Source organism: Marmota monax, unplaced genomic scaffold, assembly GCF_021218885.2.
Source record: "Marmota monax isolate L192 unplaced genomic scaffold, Marmota_monax_Labrador192_F-V1.1 WCK01_AAM20220418_F8-fsc00121, whole genome shotgun sequence".
NCBI lineage: Eukaryota > Metazoa > Chordata > Mammalia > Rodentia > Sciuridae > Marmota > Marmota monax.
The window spans coordinates 3,645,162-3,669,879 of NW_026693351.1; the positions used below are offsets into that span (position 1 = coordinate 3,645,162).

The 24,718-nt window shown below is 40.1% G+C and overlaps 1 protein-coding gene across 2 annotated transcripts in view; it reads left to right on the forward strand.

The window, feature by feature from the left end:
* Ccdc93 (coiled-coil domain containing 93) overlaps positions 1-24,718 on the forward strand; it is an 85,380-nt gene that overhangs the window by 47,008 nt on the left and 13,654 nt on the right. For both annotated transcript variants that reach the window (XM_058583284.1, XM_046456828.2), the window contains 11 exons: positions 6,138-6,254; positions 8,752-8,814; positions 12,336-12,409; positions 13,729-13,810; positions 14,682-14,753; positions 16,199-16,252; positions 17,818-17,880; positions 18,107-18,215; positions 20,312-20,394; positions 22,482-22,519; positions 24,001-24,085. In XM_058583284.1, the coding sequence (XP_058439267.1) occupies positions 6,138-6,254; positions 8,752-8,814; positions 12,336-12,409; positions 13,729-13,810; positions 14,682-14,753; positions 16,199-16,252; positions 17,818-17,880; positions 18,107-18,215; positions 20,312-20,394; positions 22,482-22,519; positions 24,001-24,085 (840 nt within the window). The remainder of the gene's footprint in view (positions 1-6,137; positions 6,255-8,751; positions 8,815-12,335; positions 12,410-13,728; positions 13,811-14,681; positions 14,754-16,198; positions 16,253-17,817; positions 17,881-18,106; positions 18,216-20,311; positions 20,395-22,481; positions 22,520-24,000; positions 24,086-24,718) is intronic.

Sequence of the window (24,718 nt, forward strand, 5' to 3'; positions counted from 1 at the left end):
CACATTTGTTGAAGGAAGGGAAAGAGAAGAAACAAGAAGAGCTTTAAAAACTCTTTTTAAATCTGGCACAGTTTAAGCCTTGGGAATGTAGAGGATGCACCACCTTTTTTTCTGAATGAATTGGTTTTGCCTATCTAGACTTGAGGGTCCAAAGGAAGGCCTTTGTCATCTTCTGCTTCCCCAGTACCTACCACTTTTAATGTTGAATAAATATTCCATTGTGTACATATATTGGCTAACTTCACTTAGCATGATATTTCTCCAACTCCATCCATTTACCTACAAATGTCAAGATTTTATTCTTTTAATGCTGAATAATATTCCATTGTGTACATATACCACAGTGTCACATGTCTGAGAAAAGGTTAGCTGAACTGAGCCATGGAAAGCTGGAGTTAGAGATTCAAAGTTAATCAGAACTAAGAGGGAGGAAGTTATAAGTCTGGAGAGAACAATGCTGAATGTGTTGCTGTTTCCACAGTGCTGCAGTGTTTTCTAAATTCTCCAAGACTGATTATGTAACTTACATTAACTAACAGCAAAGAGAATATCAGCTAAGGAACTATCAACCTGGTGGGATTGTCTCAACCCACAAAGTACAAGCTATACCGTTTCAGGGTCTTTATCAGCTCATATAAAGACATAGGTGTTGACCTTATCAGATTTGAACATCACTCAAAGCATCACATAAGAAGATAATTGTGAACTGTTTAATCTCAGAAAAAAAAAAACAGTTGTACTAACTCATGATTGGCTGATCTGAGCAGACAGTCATTGATAGGGATGAAAGCAGGAGATTTTGAATTATGTTCCTGCCTTCTAAATGTGAAATGCATTCTGAGCATTTTGTATTACTGTGGAACCCAGAGCAAAGCCTTGGACATAAATATGAGTTTTCAAATTCACTGAATTTCGATAGTGGGAGTTAAGAACATTGAAAAGAGCATTTATGTATTTAGTTTCATTAATGGGAGCAAAGTGTAGATCAGGGAAAGTCGATGGTGACATCCTATCTATCTTCTGTGGTCAGACTCTGTCAGGTTAATTACAAATAAGGATATGTCCAGAGGATAGCAGCCAAGATAGCCAAAGTTACCAAAAGTCTGTAATAGAAAGGATGGGTGGAAGAGCTATGAATACTTAAATTGAATTGTCACATTAAAAAATTAGATTTAATCTCTGTTGCTTCTGAGAAGAAAGGGTATATCTGCTTATATGTAATCAAGTCTTTGCAGATCTGATTCTGTTGTTCATTTTATTTATTTGATTGTTTATATATATGACAATGCATTTCCATTCATAGTACACATATGGAGCACAATTTTTTATTTCTGTGGTTGTACACAAAGTACTGTCAAACCATTCGTGTCTTCTTACACGTACCTAGGGTAATGATGTCCATCTCACTCTGCCATCTTTTCTACCCCCATGCCTCCTTCGTTCTCCTCCCTCCCTCTGCCCTATCCAGAGTTCCTCTATTCATCCCGTCCTCCCCGCTCCACACCTTCATTATGGATCAGCATACACTTATCAAAACATTTGGCCTTTGATTTGGGGGGATTGGCTAACTTCACTTAGCATGATATTTCTCCAACTCCATCCATTTACCTGCAAATGCCATGATTTTATTCTTTTAATGCTGAATAATATTCCATTGTGTACATATACCACAGTTTCTTTATCCATTCATCTATTGAAGGGTTGGTTCACAATTTAGCTATTGTGAATTATGATACTGTAAACATTGGTTCCACAATTTAGCTATTGTGAATTATGCTGTTGTAAACATTGAAGTGGCTGTGTCACTGTAGTATGCTGTTTTTGAGTCCTTTGGGTATAATCCAAGGAGTACAAATAACCCAATTAATAAATGGGCTAAGGAACTGAACTGATACTTCTCAGAAGATGATATACAATCGATTAACAAATATATGAAAAAAATCTCTAGCAATTAGAAAAGTGTAAATCAAAACCAAGATTTCATCTCACTCCAGTCAGAATGGCAGTTATTAAGAATACATGCAACAATAAGTGTTGGCGAATTGGGGGAAAAGGCACACTCTTACATTTCTTGTGGAATTGCAAATTGGTGCAACCAATCTGGAAAGCAGTATGGAGATTCCTTAGAAAACTTGGAATGGAACCACCATTTGAACCAGTTATCCCACTCCTGTTGTCCATTTTTGCTAGCTTTCATTCATGAAGTTTTGACTTCTTATGTACTTTTGGTCTTATGGTTTTGTTTTTGACTGTGAACCCACTATATTCCTTGAAAATGTATGGGTAGAAATTGAAACCTGGAGTTGAAGCTTTATTCCAGGGAGAATCTCTTTTTGCTCCTGCAAAGCACATGGGAACACATCAACTCAGGTTTGTTTTATACATAGTTCTGTTTTATGGCATTATTGGACTTGCAGGTTTATTAGACCATTCAGGTAGTATATGGATTCAGATTGCAGAACTGAATGTGGGACAACAATCTGTTGTTACAAAATCTCATACCTATGTCAATATTTATGCATGGCATTTGTTACTGAATTGTACAGATCAAAGCTCAAGATCACAGTTTGGGAAAATACCTTCAGTTTAAAAAAAGTAGATACAAATACCCTCCTGAATCCCCAACTTTCCCTCACTTTTTGAACTTCGGTAATTTCTTAAAATTCTTGTTACCTCATAGGTTTAAAATTTGTTTTTAATTTTAAAAAATTAATATTTTATGTAGTATATTTACTTGTTCTAATTAAAGGGTCAACCAAGGTACCAGGAACTTCTGAAGTTCCTCTATTGGTATAGAGAACTTCTGGAACCCTTTGAAATAGAGATTCTTTTTGGTTCAGCTTAAAGAACATATTTTGGTGAGAGAGGGGAATGATATAGGAAAGTTCCCTGTATTGGGAAGAAAGTTAGGGCTGGGAATGTAGCTCAGTTGTAGAGCACTAGCCTAGCATGTACAAGGCCCAGTCCCACCAAAAATAAAAAATAAAAATAATAATAATGCAAAGAAATAGGTGGCTAATATGGAAATAACATTTTGAGTCTCTTTCAGTTACAAAAATGTATAGTTTTAGGTAGAGTAATCATTTTTTGTTTTTCTTGGGTATTTGCCATTTTGAACTGTACTAATACTAATGAATGGCATTTAAATTTTTCCTCGAAGAATAGAGGTTGTGAATCTGTCAAGTATTAGAAAATGTTGAATCTACACCAGAAGTCATCTTAATCCACACTGTGCTTTTGAAAATACATTCTTAATCTGAAATTGTTGAACAAAATCAGATTAGCACTTGAGCCCTCACTCCATTGTAAACACAAAGGATGTATTTGTAGCTGGTTGACATTCCTTGACAGATGCTGCATTTAGCAAATAGCAGTCAGTTAAAATGACCCAGTATTTAAATTTTTTCTGACAAGAATTTAATATAAAATCCCCCTTCTCCATCTAACTCTGTGCTGTCATTCAAGATTCAGGTTGGTTGTCTTCAGTTCTCTTCTTCATTGTAAATCTCAATGAATGCACTGTTGTATGAGCCCTACTGCTAGAAGGGCCTGTATCTGTTTTCACACTGAGTTCTTTTGGCTTTAGGATGGTATTTGAAAGAAACAAATAATTTAGATTGCTTAATAAAAGGTATCTTTGAAAAATAGAATAATCAGTTTTTCATTAACTAGCTTAAGAACTTTCTTCATTTTAACTGTTATTTTATCTATCTCAAAATTTCCCATTAGAAAAAGCAATTTTGTATAGTAGAATGTCTAGATTCAAAGGCAAATAGAGGAATTCATAAATTTTTATGTGCAGTGGGCCAATATATGTACATATGAGTTTACTTGGATTAGAGAAATGTCAAATATGGAAATGGTATTTGGTATCCTGGTATGTGCATTAATTGTTTATAAGTGCAAATTTAAGAGACTCCAGAGAATGAGAATTGCTACTTAGCACCATGAGAAAGTATTTGAAAGTCTGTGTGTGCTTGGAACATACTGTATCATAGAAGTGCTATGTAGAGGTTTTTGTAGAGTCTTCAGGATTCTTTCTGTGTACTGCCAGAGTTTTCTCTCCATTCCTATGGTTCTGTAAGAGTGGGATCAGGGAGACCTTCCCCCTCTCAATGTTATGAAATAGCAGCCGACCTCTTGGTGGGCCCACTCCATTGGTGGTTCTAATCAGTGGGGCGGTTGCCCAGGTAGTCAGGTTCTCAGCACTGTTTTCTTGTTTGTTTTGTTTTTCAGTAACACCTGAAAATTACTCAGGCAGTGGAGGGAGGTCAGGATGCCCTAGAATAACCTGACTTCAAACATACAGCCATACCATGCAGGCTAGTTCGAGTGCATGGGCAATTAATTATTTCAAACAAAATAGTAATGTAAAATGCTGGTAATGTAAAATGCTTTCAGTATATGCCAGTGACACTTTGGAAGTCAGTGTCCGAGAATCTAAATTGCTGTTAAAACCAAATGCCAAAATTAATTGTAAGAAAAAAGATATTAAATACTCAGAAAACAAAAGTAGCCAAAGTAATAACATAGTTCAGGGTGATCTAATCAAAGTGAAGATACAATTAGTTAATTGCAAGTCTGTTTCTAATAAATGATTTGGAAATAGGAAAGGGATGGTCTTTCCTTTCCCTACTTTTCTTATGCTCTTAAATCATTTTCAGAAACACTTTCTCCTTCCCCAAAGTCCTAGGTTTCCAGGGTAACTGCGTTGTGATGTCAAGTGCTTAGGTATTCTGTCTTTTGTAGAAAATGATGTTCCTTACTCTTTGATGTTGCCACATCCCACTGGTTGTTTCCCACTTCCAGAATTGTTAAGCCCCCAAAACTCATCATCTATGAATAATGCTTCTGAATTATTTAGAGAAATCCTTAACCAAAACAAATGGCAGTTATGACCATGCCATTTCTCCTCCTCCCTTCCCATCTGTGTTTCCCAGGGGTACAGCTTCCAAACTTCAACCCATGATTACTGTTAAAACATGCAGGGAAAGTTATGTACCCAAATAGTTTTGTTGCACTTGGACAACAAGTCAGTGCTTAACTTGGAATTAGGGTACTTTACATAAAAAGGGAATATGGTTAAGAGGCATTTTCCTGTTTAATAAAGCTTTTATAATAATCCAAAAAGTATTTTAAGGGCAGCTGTTGCAATAGACCTTTTTATTTCTTTTTCCTGGTGATTTTCAGGGGTTTGAAGCAAGTGTTTGCATTTGCTGACTCTACCATGGTTTTCCCTTCTTTGGCATGGTTTCTCAGTGACAGACATTTGCTCTCCTGGAAAATGCCACCACGTTCACCTCAACACTTCATCCAGAAATGTCTCCTTTACCCACTTCAGTCTTAACATTCTCTGTATCTTATTCAGTCCCTTTTCTCCATCTCCTCCCTATCACAATTTCATAAGTTCCTACTTGGCCTCTCTCAGATCTGTTCTCTGTTAACAACGGAACAAAATAAAGCATAGTTAAGTGAGTGGGCCCATGGTTGGGCAAAATGAGTTGAGAGGTTTGTTTCTAAATGATTAGGATTTTTAATCGTATGCTTGTATTGCTTTGATGAAAGTGAATCAATTTATTATTATTATTATTATTATTATTATTATTATGGTACTAGGAATTGATCTCAGGGGCACTCAACCACTAAGCCACATCCCCAGCCCTATTTTGTATTTTATGTAGAGACAGAGTCTCACTGAGTTGCTTAGCACCTCACTATTGCTGAGGCTGGCTTTGAACTTGTGATCCTCCTGTCTCAGCCTCCCAAGCCACTGGGATTACAGGCATGTGCCACCATGCCTGGCCAATTCATTATTCTTCATGATTCCATGAAGATGCTGCTGTGACCATGTTATTCTCGTACAAAAGATGATTTGATGGTGCCCTGTTGCTTATATTACACTAACAAAGCCAGTTCTGTGGTCCTGTGTTTTTGTCCATGCTTCTCTCTGCCAGTCTGTTGATAGGTATTTGGGGCATTGTGTCAGGACCTTCTCTCTGGACTAAGGTTCTGAAGAGGGCCCTGTAACTGTATGGGCGTGGTGTGACTGACTGCCAAGTAGTGCCTTACACAGACTGAGCAGGGATTAATATTATGGACCAAGGTAAGCTAATTAAATTGTTTATATTTTCCCACAGCAGTCTGAGCTCTCAGCTGAAGAAAGTCCAGAAAAATTAGGAACCTCCCAGCTACATCTTCGGAAAGTTATCTCCTTGAATAAGCAGATTCAGCAGAAGACCAAGCATCTAGAAGAGGTTCGTGTTTTCTCTTTATAATTTCATTCAGATAAATGAAGCTGTTTTTCAAAGGAGAAATTGGAGAAAGAGTGAAGATCTTCACAGCAGGTTGATCAAAGGAGATTCTAGAACAGGGTTTGACATACAGTGGCCCTCAGGCCAATCCAGCCACGTACGCATTTGTAAATAAAGTTTAATTAGAATATATGAACAGCCACTTGCTTACATATTTTCTGTAGCTGCTTTCAAGCTACCATGTCAGAGTTGAGTAGTTATAGCAGAGACTAAATGACTTAGAAAGCCTAAAATATTTACTGTGTGGCCCTTTATAGGAAAAGCCTGCCAGGCTCCATTATACAAGATCGCAGGGCAAGAGCTGCATTCATTCACAAATACTGAGCTCAATTGTATGCTAAGCACAGAACCAAGCCCTGGGGATGAAGAGCATATTAAGATCTCTGCTCTCAAAGATCCAGTGGGGAGTTATACAAGACAAAAAACCTCCATCACACTTATCATCATATAGGTACAGCTGCAGTGAATGCTTGAAGGAGAAGGTGGCTAAGGAGCTGAGGGAGTGACTGAAAGGAAGACCTGACGTAGCCCCAGGTCACTGAGGACTGAGTCTGGAAAGATAACTAGACATTGACTGGGCAGAAATTCCGCATGAGGTGTGTGGAGGATTTAGGAGAGGATTTAGAAAGCAACATGAACAAAGACCAGCGGGAGGAAGTGTTGGTTGATTTTGATTTTGTGGTTGGAGAGTCTGCTTGGTCAGCAGAGTCTGATTAAACAGGACCTTCCAGGTCATGTTAAAATCAAAGGAGCCACAGAAGGGTTGAAGCAGCACAGTAGTGTGATCTGATTTGAATGTTACAAAAGCATTCTGTTTGCTGTGAGATTAATTGAACTGGGGTGATAAAGGATTCATGAAAAACCAACCATCAGGAGGCTGATGCAGTTGTCCAGGTGGCCTGTGATGACAGGGGAATTGGAAGAATTTGGATCACTTTTAAGAAAGCTGTTACAGATGGCATTCTGCAATACTTAGTGATACATGTGACTGTTTGGAAAGACCTTTATATATTTTCAAGAGGAAACTGGGGAGTTTGACTAGGGAACAGTCATATGATGTTAAAAAGTTGTTACATGCTTCAGTTACATGGGGAATAACACTTTATTAGACAAATAACATGTAGTAGAAGATTATAAGCATGGATATGGCTTTTTGTAAAACAGTTGATGAGAAATTCCTATAATAGTTGATTTTTCAAAAATGGATACCAGTTGGCATTTTGAGCTTGCTTGTTTTTATTCTTGCAAATTTCACATATTCATTGGTCTTGCCCAGTCATTTTTTTTAAATAAGGTGTTGATTTTACCCACTCTCTGGATCATAAGGAAAGAAGGATGCATAGTTTTGCTGTTATTTGGTTTGTGTTCAGTCATTTATTTAGACATTGCAGTAGTTCTTAGTGAAGACTGTCATCTCTACTCCTGATCCTTGCCATTGATAAGAACATAAAAGTGATTGGTTCAAAAGGAACTTGTCACAGACTCTGGATGAACAGGAATGAAGGATGGAACTTCTTTATTATTGAAAGAGGATAGTTTAAAGACCCACAGGAACATCTCCACAGGGGTGAACACTTACTTCTCCTTCCTGCCAGAACTTGAAAAAGAATGCTAAACTTGTTCCAAATGGCAGTCTGGACTCATTCTCAGTTCAGCTGAGAGGCCAATCCTCCCTGACTTTTGTGTCTGTTTTACAGTTGGTTCAGATCCTGTGTTTACCAAGAACCTATTGTTTTTCAGACATACTACCTAACATATAAGACTTTTTAATAAAGAACAAAAAATGGTATTCTCTAGTTGATATTAAAGAAGACTGGTGTGTGCAGTAACCCTGACCATGTAATTGGTCTACTGAGTGAGGAATCAGGAAGAAAGAATTAACGTTTTCAAGATACGAGTTTATAACAGTAAAGATAATTAGTTTTATTTCTCTAAGTATTAAAGTCCTGAATCCTTTCTTTTATCTGGCATTATTTGCCAACTGGTTACACTCTGTTCTGGAATCCTGTGTGCTGAAACATAGTTTGTAGTCTGTAAGTAGGCAGGTTGGTTATTGGAATTGATTATAGCCATAGACAAGTCAGATAGACTTGAATTTGAAACTTGGCTTTATCATTTGTCAGCTCTGAGAACTTTAGTTAAGTAACTTAGCCTTTCTGTTTTTATTTCCTTGCCTATAAAATAAGTATAATATCTTATCCATTGAATGTAAGGATTTATGCAGAGTACCTAGTAGAGGGTCTGACACATACCTGGTGCTAATTAAATATAAGGATATTTTTTCATGCGTTCCTGGCAACTCTTCTAAAATTCCTATATTTTCTCAGTTTAAATATTTCTGAACTTCCATTTTCTCATCTATGAAATGGGGGATAGTATCCACATGTGTATTGCTGTAAGGATCAAATGAAAGTAAACATCTTTTATCTTTCCTTTATAGCTGCAATCAAGTCATACCAACTTACAAGCCAGATATAATGAAACAAAGAAAACCCTAACAGAGGTAAGCAGGTCCTTCTTCCTCCTTGGGCCTCTGTCAAGAGTCACTTTTATCCAGCACTTGTGGGGGAACTTGTGTTTCATCAGCCTAATGGGAGTACAGTCCTGTCCTTATGGTTCAGTCCACCTCAGGACACATGGTGTATGTGACCCATGCCATCAGTTTGTCCACACTGCCGTGTTCTAAACCATCAGTGGTCTTGGTAGGAGAGGTATCTGAACTGAGAGTCAATAGAGACTCCTTGAGGAGAGCTGGTTAGATAGGCAAGAGGGCACAGAGAAGAACTTGCAGGGTCTCTCACAGCCAGTGGCCCCTATTCCTCAAGCAACAAGTTACAAAGCAGCTCCAGAGGACTGAAATCCTTAAGAGCAAGAAGGTCTCTCTTAAAAGAGAGAACCTCAAAGTGATATAAACTGCTGTTCAGGAATACCAGTTGTCTCCCAGGTGCAATGGGGAAGGAGAGGGGATGCAGGTCAGGGAGGAGGTGTGTGGGTGTCTTTGAGCTGTGGGATTCACTTTCCAGTTCAGGCTGGGAGCGCACCATCTCACATCAGCATCCCAGTGCTGCTCTCCTCCCACTGGTGATTGCCTAGGAAACCAGGCAAGGAACAGATGCCTCTGCCGCCACCTCTGTCATGAGGAGCATTTAGATATTTCTGTCCCTCGTATTTCCACAGAAGACTGTCTTCATCTGAATCTGAAAAGCTTTCTTTGTGGTGAGTTTGGTGCTGAGACTGTGGTTGTCCTCTGAGAGGGCCTCACTGTAACATCTCTACCTGTTGCTGTCTGGGTCACCTGGAAGCTGGGACCATGTACAACATCTCTGAAATCAAGACAGTTCCTAAAGTTTCACATAAAATCTGCTGATTTAAAATTCTTATTTTTGTGGCAATATGCAGCAGTTTTCACCATCTTGCTGTAAATCTGACAGAGCTTTTCATTTGTGACCAGGACTGGTCTCTTTGGTTATTGTCTGAATGTTTGAAAAGGACAGGGGTGAAGATGGCCATTAGAATAAAATTTTTTTTCCTTTTCTCTAAAGAGGCTGTGTTGCATTTGGACAACTGAGCTTCCTTTACACAGTTCTGTGACTGCATTCCTAACAGATAAGATACAAAGTGCCTGGGGGTGGAATCCCTGCTGCTCTGTTACTTTTTAATGTTGCAGAATCCCTGGCCTGAAGTTTGCCAAGTCATGGATCAATCTTTGTATAACGATCTGAAAAAAAACTGAAGGCAAAACATATTGATATCAATTTTTAAGACATGTCTTAGAATATAAATTCTAAGTGGTTGTAAACTGCCTTTTGTACTAAATACTAAATCAAGCATTGATTGAGCTTTTTTCCTAGGCAAGAAATACGGAAAGAGTTGACCCAAGTCAATAATAAGGGGAAGTATTACTTTCCTCAAAGAATAACAGCCAGCATCACCATGTGCTGGGCCCATCACTTGTATTTGTCCGTTAAATCTTCACAGTGACCCTAACAGCATACTCTTCTTTTCCCTGTTTTGCAGATGGGGAAACTAGGATAGAGAGGCTAAATCACTTGCCAAAGGCTATACAGTAGGATGCCAGCATTCAAATGATGGCTGTCTGGAATCAAAGCCCTTTCAGAAAGCTTACTATCTAGTAGGACAAAATTAAATCCCATGTAGAAAAATGGGAAACCAGGCAAAACCTAGTGCTTAACAACTTAATAAGGAAATTTAATTTGTTGTCCTACGAATAAATAATGTCCTTCATCTCTGTGCCTGATTATCTTCCGTTCAAGTCGGGCTGGGCAGAGTGAGCACTCTGAACCCTTTCATGCCAGGGTTCCTGGCTTTTACCTTTTCAGCAAAACCTTCCCTTCCATGATAACCTAATGGCACTGAAAACCAAGAAGACTTGTCTTTCTGCGATACTTAGGAATGGTGAAGCAGGCACGAAAGGCAGAAGAGGGGTGGCAGCAGCAAGTGACACCTATTGGGAGGTGCATGGCTGCCTCAGAGAGGCCAGGAGACTGCTGGCTCTTGTCTGCAGCATGGGCCTGGGTCTACCTGTCCAATCACTAGTACAACTTTAATTTTCTATGTGTAAGGTTGATTCTTTTCAACACATGCAATATCCTCTTGTATCGCTAAGGGCATTGGTTGTCTTGAAACTTTTTCTCTATTCAGAATTCACATATTGAATCTGTACATTTTTTATGGGTTTATCTTCTAATATTTGATGACTATGGGCTATGTTCTCATATTTAATGTTCAAATTTCCTTTCACCATTTCTGTGGATGCAGTATCTGTTTTATGAAGCATACTTCATGTGTTATTCTGAAGAGTGATGCCTTCTATTTGGTGGGATCAGCCAGTGGTAACTAATATTCAGGATCAGAGAAATCCCGAAATTTCTACTGACTGTTCCCAACTCTGAAACCCTGTTCTGCATCTGAGACTCATGTACCTTCCTCTTATATTTATGGAAGACAGGCTTTATTGCTTTGCCCACCTAGCTATTGCAACACAGAAACCCAATCCTGCAAGTTGGTCCTTTCTGTGTCTGTTGACTCCACACAACTGACCTCTTCATCCATTCCGCTTGCCATTTCTTGTCCATTAAGATTAGTCCATAAATGGACTAATAAGAGTCTGGATTTGGCGGGGGGCGGGGGGAATTGGGGCAAGAAAGAGTTGCTACAACTTCTGCCATTTTCTGCCAGAACTCTTGGAAACTTTCTTTTTTTAAAAAAAAATAATAATTCACCTGGTTCAAAATTCAAAAAGCACAGAATGTATTTCTGTAACCAGGCCATCTGTTTACCCCCTCCTGACAATCCATATAACCAATTTCTATTGAATCTTTTAGGAAATATTATGACTATAAAAGCAGTCATGTGTATATTCTTCATATATGCACACATTTAAGGTATTCATCCCTTTGTACGTACTAGAAGCTTGCCATACTCATAATTTTGTACCTGTTAGCTATCTCACACTAGATATTAGAAATCACTGGAAGCTACTTTACTTGCTATTTAAATATCTGTGATGTGTTCTGTTGTATGATATTACTGAACACTTTATTCATTCAAATCTGAGTTGCTTTAAAATTTCCCTCATCTGATTCAGAAAAAGGAAGTAAAACTGTTCAATAGACTAGGTTGTTAAAACTCTAGCAAGACTGGCATTCTGAGATTTAAATCCAGGTCTCCCTCTTTTAGCCACTCTTTTTCTTTCCTCCTTGCTACCATAAGGCATCTTCTGTCAGCATTAATTCAACTTTCCATCCATTTGATGCTGCTTTGAAGCCATGGCCAAAGTTTCTTTTGCCAGAAGATCAAAATCTGATTTGGCCTTTCCATGCTTTTCTTCACCCCTATCCCCTTTCTCTGGTCCACCTTGCTTCTAAATGAGCAACCAAATCCAGTGGGCTCAGGCCACCTATCAGAAGTGGGATTCAAGTGTGAGCCAGGGGAAGGAAAACAGAAACACTTTCCCCTCTACTACCAAGTCCCTAGCAATGTTGCCTCCATTTTTTCTTGCAGCTGAAAAGTCACAGTGAGAAACTGGACAAAGAGCAAGCAGCCCTTGAGAAGATAGAATCCAAAGCTGATCCAAGGTGAGAGCTCTCAGCATACATTTATTTTTTCTTTGAAGAAAGTAACTTCCAGTACCTGGAGGCTTAATTTGTTTGCACACAAGACAAAATAGCCAGAGGTCATGACTTCTAGCCCAATGCCGGTCAGTTAATATCATCATAGAAAGGGTGCCCATCCAAAACCAGGTGACTGCTGCTGGGCACTTGCTGCCATATGCTCCGGACTGCACTGAGTTACCCACCTTTCTCCCAGTTCTCCTTATAGTCAGAAGCAGCAAAGGTATTTTTGTTTTGTTTTTTGTTTGTTTTTAAAACAGTATTTTTTTTTAATTGCACACAGGGGTACTTTATCCCCACCCCACCTCACCCCATCCCTTTTTTTTCCCCAAGACAGGATCTTGCTAAGTTGCTGAGGCTGTCCTCAAACTTGGGATTCTCCAGGTCTCTGGGATTACAGGTGTGAGCCACTGTGCCCAGCTGAAAACAATATATTTTCATAGTATAAAAAAGCCTATAGGGAAAATTCTTTTTTGGCTTCTGTCCCCAGCCCAGTTCTCCTTAGAGCCATCTATTATTACCATATTTTTAACAGCACACATTTTAGCCATGTGTCCTTGGGAGAAAAGATGTGATCTTTTTGCAACAACCAAGATGCTATAATTTTATTTTTCTCCATGTAAAATTAATTACAGTTTAGAAAGAAGGAAGCACTTAACATCTGATTTAGCTCCAGACTGTTTGGGTGTAAAATCTACTAGGTGTTGCCCATTCCAGTGAAATTGTGAAATCATAAAAAGTTTCAGGCACAGGATGAGATGTTCTAGTGTGATGGACATTTTTAACAAAAAGTACCCACAGCCCACTTGGTTCTGTAATTAGAAACCTTTCTTTCATGATAAGGAGCAAAGTGCTATTAGGCATTTAACATTTTTATTTTCAAATTAGTCCCTTTTTTTAATGGCCCTAAGCAGCTTGTTTCCTTTCCAGAATGGTTATTAAAAATGGTTTTCAATACTGTTTATGCCCTGAGTGTAGCTGAATAATTGGTATCATTAATATATCCAGTACTATTGAAACTTACTGATGTTTCTACAGTTGACATTTTAGTTCTAGAATATGTAATGTTTATTTGGATCAGCCTATAGTCTTGGGCATATAAATGAATAATAATGTCACTTAAATGAATGTCATTACCATTTGTGGAGTACCCATTAGACTCTCTTGGAAGACACAAAGGGAAATTAAAAATGGAGTCCTTTCTAATGGGGCTCTTGTTTTAGCTATGATTTATAAAATCATAATGGCCTACCATATGTCATTTTTTGGTCTTTTCTTTTCAGTATTCTGCACAACTTGAGAGCACTTGTAGCCATGAATGAAAATCTGAAAAGTCAAGAACAGGAGTTTAAAGCACATTGCCGAGTAAGTTGTTTGCCCTTGGCAAACAAACCAGGACTCTTGTAAAGGCTCTTGACTTACCTCCCCTGTGCCATGGGGCATTCTATCCAGTGCAGAGTACAAAAGCAGATTCATCAAGCAGTTATATACCAGTCACCTGAGGGTACCAGAGTGAGACCTCCAAGTGAGGGTATCCAACAAACAATGTTATCTAATGTCTTGGAAAGAAATATCTTAAAATGGTCTTTAAAAAATATATTTTGTTGACAGATGGCTTTTGTGAAGGTAATAGCATCATACAAAGCCAGGGCTATCCTTTCAAACCTGGATGTCTATATAGCATATGTAGAAGCCTGAGTTTCTGCCATCTGGGCACTTCCAGTCTAGTAGTGGGGGTGATGTGTACACAGATGACTTCAGCAGGAAACAGGAAATAAGGCCCGGCAAGTTCTGTGAGTACCAGGGAAGGAGAGGCAAGCCCATCCAGGAATCATCAGGAAGCTGGATCTTAAGGGCCAGGCAAGATGAGCAAATAAAAGAAGGATTTGGTGAAACAGGGTCCTAGGTGATAGACAGCTGAGTGAAACTGAAGCCTGCTGGAGAAAGGAAGCAGAGCAGCCTGATTGGAACCAAGTTCTGAGCCACTCATTGATTTCATTTCCCAGTGATTTCCCTATAAACCTAACCTGTCCTTTGCAATGACAGGCCCCTTTAGACTGAAGGACAGCTTCCACACAATTGCTAGGGGAATGGGGGGACTTTCCCAGGCTGAAATTTGGAGATCAGAGCGGGTAGTTCTCAATTGTGAAAATAAGTCTTCTGGATCAAGTAGTAGTTAAATAATTGCATCCAGTTGTTAGCTTGTCTGAGTTTTGTAAATATGTTACTTTTAAAGGAAGAGATGACGCGGCTTCAGCAGGAAATCGAAAACCTGAAAGCTGAGAGAACACCAGGTGGAAGCGGAAAGGTAAGGACTTGGTTAGTCCGCAAGACAGCTGCTGGTATGGCCTCTGTGGGGAGTGTCTCTAGAGGACCAGCCCACCAGATAGTCTGGCGCTAAAAAGGACTGCTGGATTATTTCACTTAGACCAATAAATACACGTTTCTCAACTGCTTTCCTCCTGCAGTTTTCTTAGATTTCTATCCTTCTTTCTTCTCTTCCTTCTGTGAAAGGAGCAATAGGCATGAATTACCAGATCACAGAATTGTGTCCTTTGCCTTAGATTAGGAAGTGTTTAAGCTCTGTTTCCTACTTCAAAATGTCTTCCTTACTCTTCAAAATGTCTTTTAGTTTACCCATTTACCCTTCTCTAGTCCTGCTGGGGATATGTTGCCACAAACATGAAAGAGGAGAGCAGTGCTGGGTTTTGTGTTAGAGCCCCAGGACTACAGGAACATTTTGGCTTTAGGAACATCAGCTGCATCTCTGAACAGGAGACTTGCTCTTCCAGGGACCTAGCGTGGATGTCCATTAAATGTTAAGTTAAAAAATAGAGAAAAGAAAATGAAGTGTGTGTCTAGACAGATGAGTGACATGAATGTCTACAAAGCCAGCATGCATAGAAACAGCAGGCCTGGGTAGAGAGTTACATTGTAAATAAATAAAGAATAATAAAAAGACAAAGCACAAAAGAAAATGAAGTCTATTTCTTCCACCAAATAAGATTGTAGGGATCCCTTCAATTTTGTTTTCCTTTGTCACACTTCATTCAGAGTTCATTTCTGAGGGACCCCGTGCCTAGGATGTAAGAACTAGGTGGGTCATAGAGCCCATCAACTATACCTTCTCTCACCCTTATATAAAGGAGAACATGAGGCTTAGGTAGGGGAAGAGAATTGTTCAAGCCAGTACCAGGGTCCATGTGCCCCATCTGGGCCCCACAGTCTCCACCCACAGGGGCCCTGGTCTTCGAGGTGCCTCCTCATTCATTTCAGCCAGGCCACATGACTTCACATCTGCAGGGACTGATCCGGGTGAACAACAGAGCCAAGGATTCATCCATGTCCTGGGACAATCACCACCTAGCCTACCTTGCCAATTGTTTCTCAAACTTTGAGCCTCTGAGATATAAATCACCACCTCTGCCAGTATCTGAGCTTCCCAGATGACAGACCCTCAAGGTCACATTTCCATTTGCAATAATCTTGTTAAAGAGATTCTTACGTTCAAAAGCAGTTACTGTTTTGCATGTTAGGGTGTAACTGATAGACATTTAAGAATAATTTAAAATCTGGGGCTCACATACAGGCTGTTCGCTTTCTACTCTTTCTCCAAATGATGCTCAGTGTACATCAACACACTTTTCAGCTGGATGGGCATTCCACATCTCTCACCTCCTTCCTCCTTTTAGACCCTCAGCTCTCCCATTCTCCCTACTTAAAAAAGTAGTTATTGTGTTTTCATCCTTTCAGAACCTCTCCAGTGGAGAGCCACATGAAGCCCTGACCTCTGGGATGACTCATGATGTAAGTACCTGCCCATTCTCAGGACTGGTACTGCCTCACAAGGTGTAGTGACCCAGCTTTCCCTTCTCTCTCAGCAATTTCTCATGCCTGCTTTAATGGTCTCTAGAGCCAACTTCTTGTCTCTTGGGCCTTCAGGGCATTGTACTGTTTCACACACCTGACTCCTAAGGGACAGCCCTGAAGGTTACCATTCCAGAGAGTTTTGTCCCAGGCCAGTGTGCAAGCATTTTGTCTTCACACTGGCATCTCATTTGAGAAGTAGGGAGGCTTATGCTTGTCACAGCTTGGGGGCTCTACCGGGAGGGGAAAAGCTCTCTCTATTGGACTACATAGCAAGGTCTGTAGACTATTTCTATAAAGGGCCAAATAGTAGACATTTTCAGCCTTGTGGGCCAACTGTGCTATAATAGCCCTAGTCACTATGTCAATGAATGGACATGACTGTATTCCAGTAAAACTGCATTTACCAAAAATAGGTAGAAAGGCATATTTGCCCCAAAAGTTGTTGGATTTAGCTCACAGGCTATAGTTTGCTTACCTCTATTCTGAGTTAAACCAGAGCTCCCAGCACTTCAGTGCAATTACAGGAGAAAGAGGAAAGGAAAAGTGGGGAAACTCTTCATGTTCTTCTTTAAGGGGCTTCTCTTTATAACCTGCGAGGAGAATAGGCTTAGAACTCCAGGGAAACTGTTGAAAGTTGCCTAAAAATGAGCCCTGAGGAGGAGAGAGGGGGTTGTGTGTATGTCTCCATCCATGCTTGTACACGCTGATGCACATGTGCTGGGGGAGGGGATACCTTTGACCCCTTTTGTAACTTTGATATAATAAACCATCCAACCATGTCTGCCTCAGTTCCATGCAGTGCTAATATCTCCCAGTTCTCAGAGTTATCCAAAATAACTTTCCATAATCATAGAAATGTTCTGTATCTGCCCTCCAATATAGTAGCCACCTGTGGCTGCTGAATGCTTGAAATATGACTATTACAACAGGGAAACTGAAGTTTTAGTTCATGTTAATATAAATAGTCACATGTGGCTAGTGGCTATCATATTGGACATCTTAGTTGTAAGTAAAAACAGAAAACTAGCACTATCTCCAAACACACGCCATATCTATAAGGATTCACCTTTTCCTCCTCATAGTATTTTTTGAGGTATGGGGGAAGGACTTCACTAAAAACATTGGATCCTTAGTGAAGGAAGAGACAGTATAAAAAGCTCTAGAATCTCACATGCAGTAGGACTTGTACCTTACACTCCACCTTTTGAGAAAAATTTGAGGGTTCAAGATGGAGGAGATACATATTCAGCCTACAAAGACTCAAAGAATGAAAGTTTTGTTAGGCACAGTGGCACATATCTGTAATCCCAGTGACTTGGGAGACTGAGGTAGTAGGATTTCAAATTCAAAGCCAACCTCAGCAACTTAGCAAGACCCTGTCTCAAAATAAAAAGAACTGGGATATAGCTCAGTGGTTAAGGATGCCTGATAAATAATCCCTGGTACCAAAAAAAAAAAAAGTTTTCTATTCCTACATAATTGTAGCCTTTTTCAATTTTTAGGAAGACCTAGACAGACGATATAATATGGAGAAAGAGAAACTTTACAAGATCCGTTTACTACAGGTAAGTAAAATCAAGAACTGACAATACACAGATAGGTCTAAATAGGTATGAATGTCCTCCTGCAGAACTCTAAAGTCTCAATATGTAAGAACTAGAGAGACCAAGTTATAAGGCTGCTGTGTACCAGTCCTCTTTCTTTCCAGAATGGAGACAATATTTTGGCCCCTAGAGAATATATAATGCCTTTATTCAAATATTGTTATTTTCCTCTCCCTTTTATATTTAGGCTCGACGAAATCGTGAAATAGCAATTTTGCATCGCAAGATTGATGAAGTGCCCAGCCGAGCTGAGCTAATACAGTATCAAAAGAGATTTATTGAACTCTACCGCCAAAGTAGGTGCATCAGCCATTTACAAGCTCCCGAGGTTAGGGAGGGCCAATAGGCAAGAGGCTGTGTCTGACTTTAGCATGGCAGAGGGGACTCCAGAGCACAGTCTACAAATGTCACTCCAGGAAGGGCTTCACTTTGTCATCAGGCACTCACGATTCTAGGAGGAACACTGTGGTGCTCTCTGTAGACAGATTCTTTACCAGTTGAGCTCTTAGAGTAATGCTTTAAACTAGCCCTCATTCTGGTCAGCCATGTGATCTTCCCCTGAGCTCCCACTTTCCAATTTCATGTGGAACATTATGACCCTGATGTCTGGATGGGTCCTCACTCATTATTCTCTGCAGACTCTCTTGTTGATGTGGTCTTAACTTTAATACCATCATCTTCACCCAGTAATCCCAGAGCATTCTCCTGAGCCTGAATGAGTGTCTCCATCTTGTTAGGCTCAGAATGGCCTTAAAGTTGCCATTGTCTTTTTGTGCCCACCTCTCCTGCCTTATGTTCTTGCTTGCATAATATCTTACATAAATGACCATTAGCTGTACTTTAGTGGCTTTTCCAAGTCTCTTAGGTCTCATCTAATAAAATTGCTTTTCTCTCTGCTGACAAATATTCAGGAGCTCCCCCAGGCCTTCTGAATAAAGCAGATTTCCTTCTTGTACCTGGGATAGGTCCTCCACAGTATGAGTGACCTACCTAGAGGCATTTCTTGATCTGGACCCTCACTAGCCCACACACTGCCTCTGTGCATACCCAGAGTTTTGGTATCTTATCTCTGACTCCTCCAATTACATGGACCAGGATCCCTTCTCTTCTGTTAGGGAAAATCCTTCAGGGTCCAAGTCAGTCCCTATAAGCCTGTCCCCAGTCCCCCACTCCCCACCCTAGGCAAGAACTAACTATTTCTCTAGCCTTCCCTCTTTCCATGTGTTCCTTATACCCAAAACCCAACAGGTAGAAAACTGAATTCAGCCTCCTTATCCTGTTTCCTTTAGCTGAACTGGGTCCACTCAGTTCTAACTCCTGCTGCTCATCAGTTCTATTTCTTATTAACTTTCAATTTCGTTTCTTCCAGATTGCTGCTGCAGCCTCCTGGCATCTCTGCCCAGAGTCGAATCCTCTCACTAAACTCTTGCCTGAGTAGTCTTTCTCAAACAGAAAGTTGGTCATATACCCTTGCTCAAAAACTTTAGTATTTAATAAGTTCCATAACTTACTGGATAATTTTCAAAATCCTTGATAGACTGTTCAAAGTGCCACATCTTCTGGGCTTCCTCCTACAGTCACCCATGCCCAACCTCTCTAGCACATCTGCATCTTGGCCTGTAAACCATTCCCTAAATCCATAATGTCACTTTCCTGGCGTTTCCACTTGGCATTTCAAAGTCCATCTAAGAGTTTGCCTCAAGGCCAGGGCTTTTCAGCACCTCCCTGGTTCAAGCTCGAGCCCACAGTCTTTGCTTGAGAAGTCCAGGTCGTGCTCCTCTCCACATCCCAGCCCACCAATCTGAGCTTTCAGCCAGTCCTCAGATTGACTCAGATGATCAGAGGTGGATATCATGAATGACAGTTTTTAACAGAAAATAGGTTTATCTTTAAATCTTTTCCTTTGTCTGCTCAGAAGCTTTTAACAATAATGCCTTGCATCTGTATATTTCAGAGTAAATTTCTTACCCTGAAGTAATTTGTTAAAGGCATGTTTACACCAAAGCCATTTTTCAAGCAGTACCAAAAAAAAAAAAAAAAAAAAATCTATATCTACTTTTAATCATCAGATATTTTCAACCTACACCTGTTCTTGAGCAAGATGGGGAGAAGGAGGCCTTGTTAATTTGTGGCAGTGATTTGCAACTTTAGTTGTAATGTGTTATTGGATGACCTGGGTCCCACCAACAGACATTCTCATTTCTGTGACTTTTTTTTTTTTTTTTTAACATTTCCAAGGTGATTGAGTTTGCACATTTTGGGGGCTTCATTAGAGAGAGAGCTCCCAGCCCTGGAAGGCCTGAGTCCTGGCAGTGTGCTTCCTCTGGGAATGAATGTTTAGTTCAACTTGATATGTGTTACTACTCATGTGCTAATTTCTTTGTATTTACAGTTTCAGCAGTGCACAAAGAAACCAAGCAGTTCTTCACTTTGTATAATACCCTGGATGATAAAAAGGTTTATTTGGAAAAGGAGGTAAGAACCTTTAAAAAGAAAATAACTTAATCTAGTAAGTAGCTAACAATGTAGTTTACTCCAGGAAATTGAAATGAACTTGATGCCTGGGATGGGTTCATTCAATTTAAGTAGAAAGAGCACCTACTGTATGTCCAGGGCTGGGATTCATCTCCAGAAAGGGTAGGATTCCTTGGGAGTTAGTTCATCATCTGCCATGAATTGAGGCTGGTGGACAACCATTCTGTAGTGCCCCATGAGAAACACCATCATGAAAAGAAGTAAAGTGCAAGCTCTGAAGCTGGGGAAAAAGTGTTGAGGAAAGGAGGCACCAGCTGGGGATAGTAGGTGGCCTTGTTCAAGCTTACGTGAAGAAAGTAGCTCAGAAAGTAGCTCTTTATTCATCACTGGCAGGCATTCCTCTGAATTAAGAGAAATGAAAATTTGAAACAGGAGCAAAAAGTTAACATAGGCATGCCTCCCTCGCCATCTTACTCTCTGACTCTCCTACTATGATTCAGCTCCCGCCCCCACCCCCTGCATGTACGTATGCACGCACGCACACACATACATACCCTGTACATCAGATGATTGGGGTAGGATGTGCACCTGAATTTAGATAAAAGAACAGCCCCAGTCTTGACAACAGCATAGTGTAGTGAAGAGAGCACAGGATTTCAAGTCATTTTTGAGCTTTAGTTTGTCCTCATTCACCTCACCTCACATCTGATTCTGATGATGATTATGATCAATAAAGTATGAGAAAGTATAAGCTCCTTTCATACAGTGGATTCTTAGTGCATACTAGTTTCTACCCACCCTCACAATGGGGCTTACAGAACTTGTTTTTATTATCACCTTTTGACCTACAACTAATTAGAACTTTTATAAGAACTTTAATAAGAGTAATATGATGTATCATCTAAAGTCAAATCAAGGCATCTAATTTTTGTTACTTTCGTTGCATATTTTCAGTCAAATCAGACAAACTCACTACTTGATAAGGGGTTGAAATTTATTTCTCTGTATCCACACCTTTACACAGTGACAGGAATCTAACATTTTTAAATAAATGAGTGAATTTGGTGAGATTTGAGTCAGTCATCGGGCAGAGCTCTGCCCAGGCCCTGACTATAGGGAAGACTTGCCAACTCTAACTGAGGGATAATTCAGCCCCTTCTCAGAAGGCCATGAACCCTCAGTGTTTAAAGTTGTTGCATTTCTTTTTTGAACTTGGACTTTTTTGACTTGCTGGGAGAGGCTAGACTTTCTAATTCAAAGCCAAATTAACACAGTTAAAATTTTGCATTTGAATAATTATGTTTTATTCCAAATGGACTTATGCCTGTGATATTTTAGAAAACTTCTCTTTGGAGCATTAAAGACAAGAATATCATTTCCGCATTTCAGATTATGAACTAGAAGTCCAAATATGTTCATTACTTAGTCCCAAGCCCATAGTTTGAGTGAGCATACAGCCAAAAGAGAACATAGGTCGTTAGACTCCAGGCCTGGCTATTCCCAGGACTGTAGTCCTGAGGCAAGTCAAGGGTGCTATTGTAGAGACTTAGGCAGTTTCCACGGGAATGGAACCATTAAGGAAGCATTCCTTCAGAGGCCCTTAGAGCCACCCACCAACTGGGCATGTAGGCAAGAAGATTCAGGGAAGGGCAGTAAGGTGTGTCCTGTGCTTCCAGTCAGGATTCCAGCTGACACCCCTGCATTGATAGCCCTGAAGAGAAAGTGCAGTCACTAGCAAGATCGAAGCAGGTGTGGTAGCATCTTGCCCAAAGAGCCCTCATATTAGTTATATGCTTTCTCAGCTGGTATTTAGGGCCCTTCAGAGAGCCCTCATCCTACATTTCTATGGGAATGTATCGCATGAAGAAAAGTTTTCTATGAATAGACAGAGGTGGATTCCCTGAGAAAAACTATAGGACTAAGAACATATTACTCTGTTTTTTCTTTCATCTGTTGCTTTAATCTACTTAAACAAGATATATGTTCCTTTCAGAAGCAGCATTTGGAGAGGAGGAGAGCTTTCAGTAATCAAGGTAGTTTAGGGATCTGTTTGTCTTCTACTTACAGCTTGTTTTTTAACTTCCCAGATTAGCCTGCTGAACTCAATTCATGAGAACTTCTCCCAGTAAGTACAGTCCATCCTCCCTCCTATAAATCCCTGGCTGCCCTCCTGTTTGTATTGCTTTCACCTTGTATTGTCATGATATGATTGAGAACGGTACATGCAGGCCTTAAAGCTGGGTATATGATTCTCACTCTATCACCTCTTCTGCTAAGAGCAGATATAATTGGTCACATTATCCTTGAGTTCCTGCAAAAATATAATGATGTTAGAGTGCATTTTAAAAACACCAAAGAGTAGCTTAGGAAAAAATTAACTCTCAAATCATTTGACTTGGCCTAGCTGCTATAATCTTTTGAATATTAGTTTCATCTTGGTAAGATGAGATTAATACCACTTATTCTTAAGCACATAGAAATGCCTTAAAATTTAGATAACAGAACTATAATTTTTAAATATTTTTAAAATCTTGTAATTTTTTTCTTTTAAGTTAATGTGTATCCTCTAAACCATTTTGTTCACATATGAATTTTTTTTTCCTCTAAAAATTAGATGCAAAGCCCACCTATACCTAGGCCACAGCAACCCTGAAACAGAAGAGGGGGACAGCAGAGGTTTGTGCTAGAGAGAAAGGAAGCCTACAATCTGGGAGTGAGTCCTGCCAGGATAGTGGGTGGACAGTCCTGGCAGCCTAGAGCTTGCTCCCCACTTAGCAGGCTTCCTTTCTCTCTAGCATAAACTCTACTGCCCCCCTTATCTGGGCCCATACTGAGGTCTTAATAAATTACAGACTCTAGATTTTATGCTTCTTTTCTAATGAATGAGAGAAAGAAAGAAAGAAAAACAATAACTATGACAAATCCCTCATAAGACTCAGATTCAGTTAGTACCTCACAGTCTTAAGACATTTCTAAAAATGGTGCTTTATCTTTCTTTCCTGATAATTAAGAGAACCTGCAGTTTGAGGGTGTCTGTGAAGAGTTCTCCTCTGTCAGGCCCACCCTTTGGAATAATTCTCAGTCCTTGGATGTGTTCTGATGCCCCTAGTATTCTTCCTTCTGTAGAGCTGAAGATGAGAAAAAATATCTTAGCACAGCAGGAGTCCACCCATTTAGCTGCTGCTTCTAGCAACAGGACCAGGTTTCTCAGCCCTGGTTTTAGGAACACCTGGTTATGTCTCCCCATCCCAATTGTCTCCCAATTCTCAGATTTTTATAAACCAAATCAAATTCAATGGTACATGCCACAATTCAAGGTAAAAAAACTGCCTTTTCCCAGCAGACTTCCTCTCTTGTAATATTTAGTCATGTTTTACTTTAACAAAACATGTATTAAAAATGTTGTGGGAAATAAAAGATTAACATTCAGTTATTAGACCAGAATGATTGTCCTGAATTTCTCTGTGGTGTGTAATCGTAACTGCCTTGAAAAGGCTAGGTTGCCTCTTAGGGCATGATATGGGTACAGGGCTGAGTCCATGGTCCCCTCCACAATTTCTCAAGAGTTCTGTGTGCTGATCACACCTCTCCTGGTTTCTCTTTCAGAGCCATGGCCTTCCCTGCTGCCCGGGACCAGTTTTTACGTCAGATGGAACAGATTGTAGAAGGAATTAAGCAAAGTAGAATGAAGGTCAGTGGTTTCTTTACTGTCACACAGCAGTTCCATGGTGGTAGTGGGGAGGTCCTGGAAGTATTTTGTCCATCCTGATGGCGTTCCTTCCACAAGGGGATCCCAGCAGGCATCTGATTGTGCAGCAGGCAGGGCCTGCCCCCAGGGTGCCTGTACTCTGGGGTCCAAGTGCTGCTATAAGCAGTATCTCCAAGTTATTGAGCACCTACTGTGTGCCAAGTACTATACTAATCCTCCTGAGAACCCTCGTAGTGCATTCCTCGTGTTAGCCCACTGTGAGGTGAGGAAACCGCCTTTTCCCAACAGACTTTCCCTCTTGCTCAGTGATCCCTTCACTGGATCTTTGCTTCACTAGACATTCATTCCTTAGGAGTCTCAGATCATAAGGGCATAAGAACCCCCTATGAAAAATAGGCAAATAATTTCTAAATTTGTTTCTGCTAAAACAAGAAGAAATTGAACCTCAAAAGTCAGAAGAGAACAGAATAACTGAGAAGGGACACAAGAGCCCCAGAAAGCTTTTCAGAGAATCCTGCAGTACATGGGCAACAAGAGGTGTCCCTCCTTTTGTCCCATGTACAGGGCCCCACTTTGGGAATACAGTGGACTTGCTGACTGCTTGAGCTGGGGGCA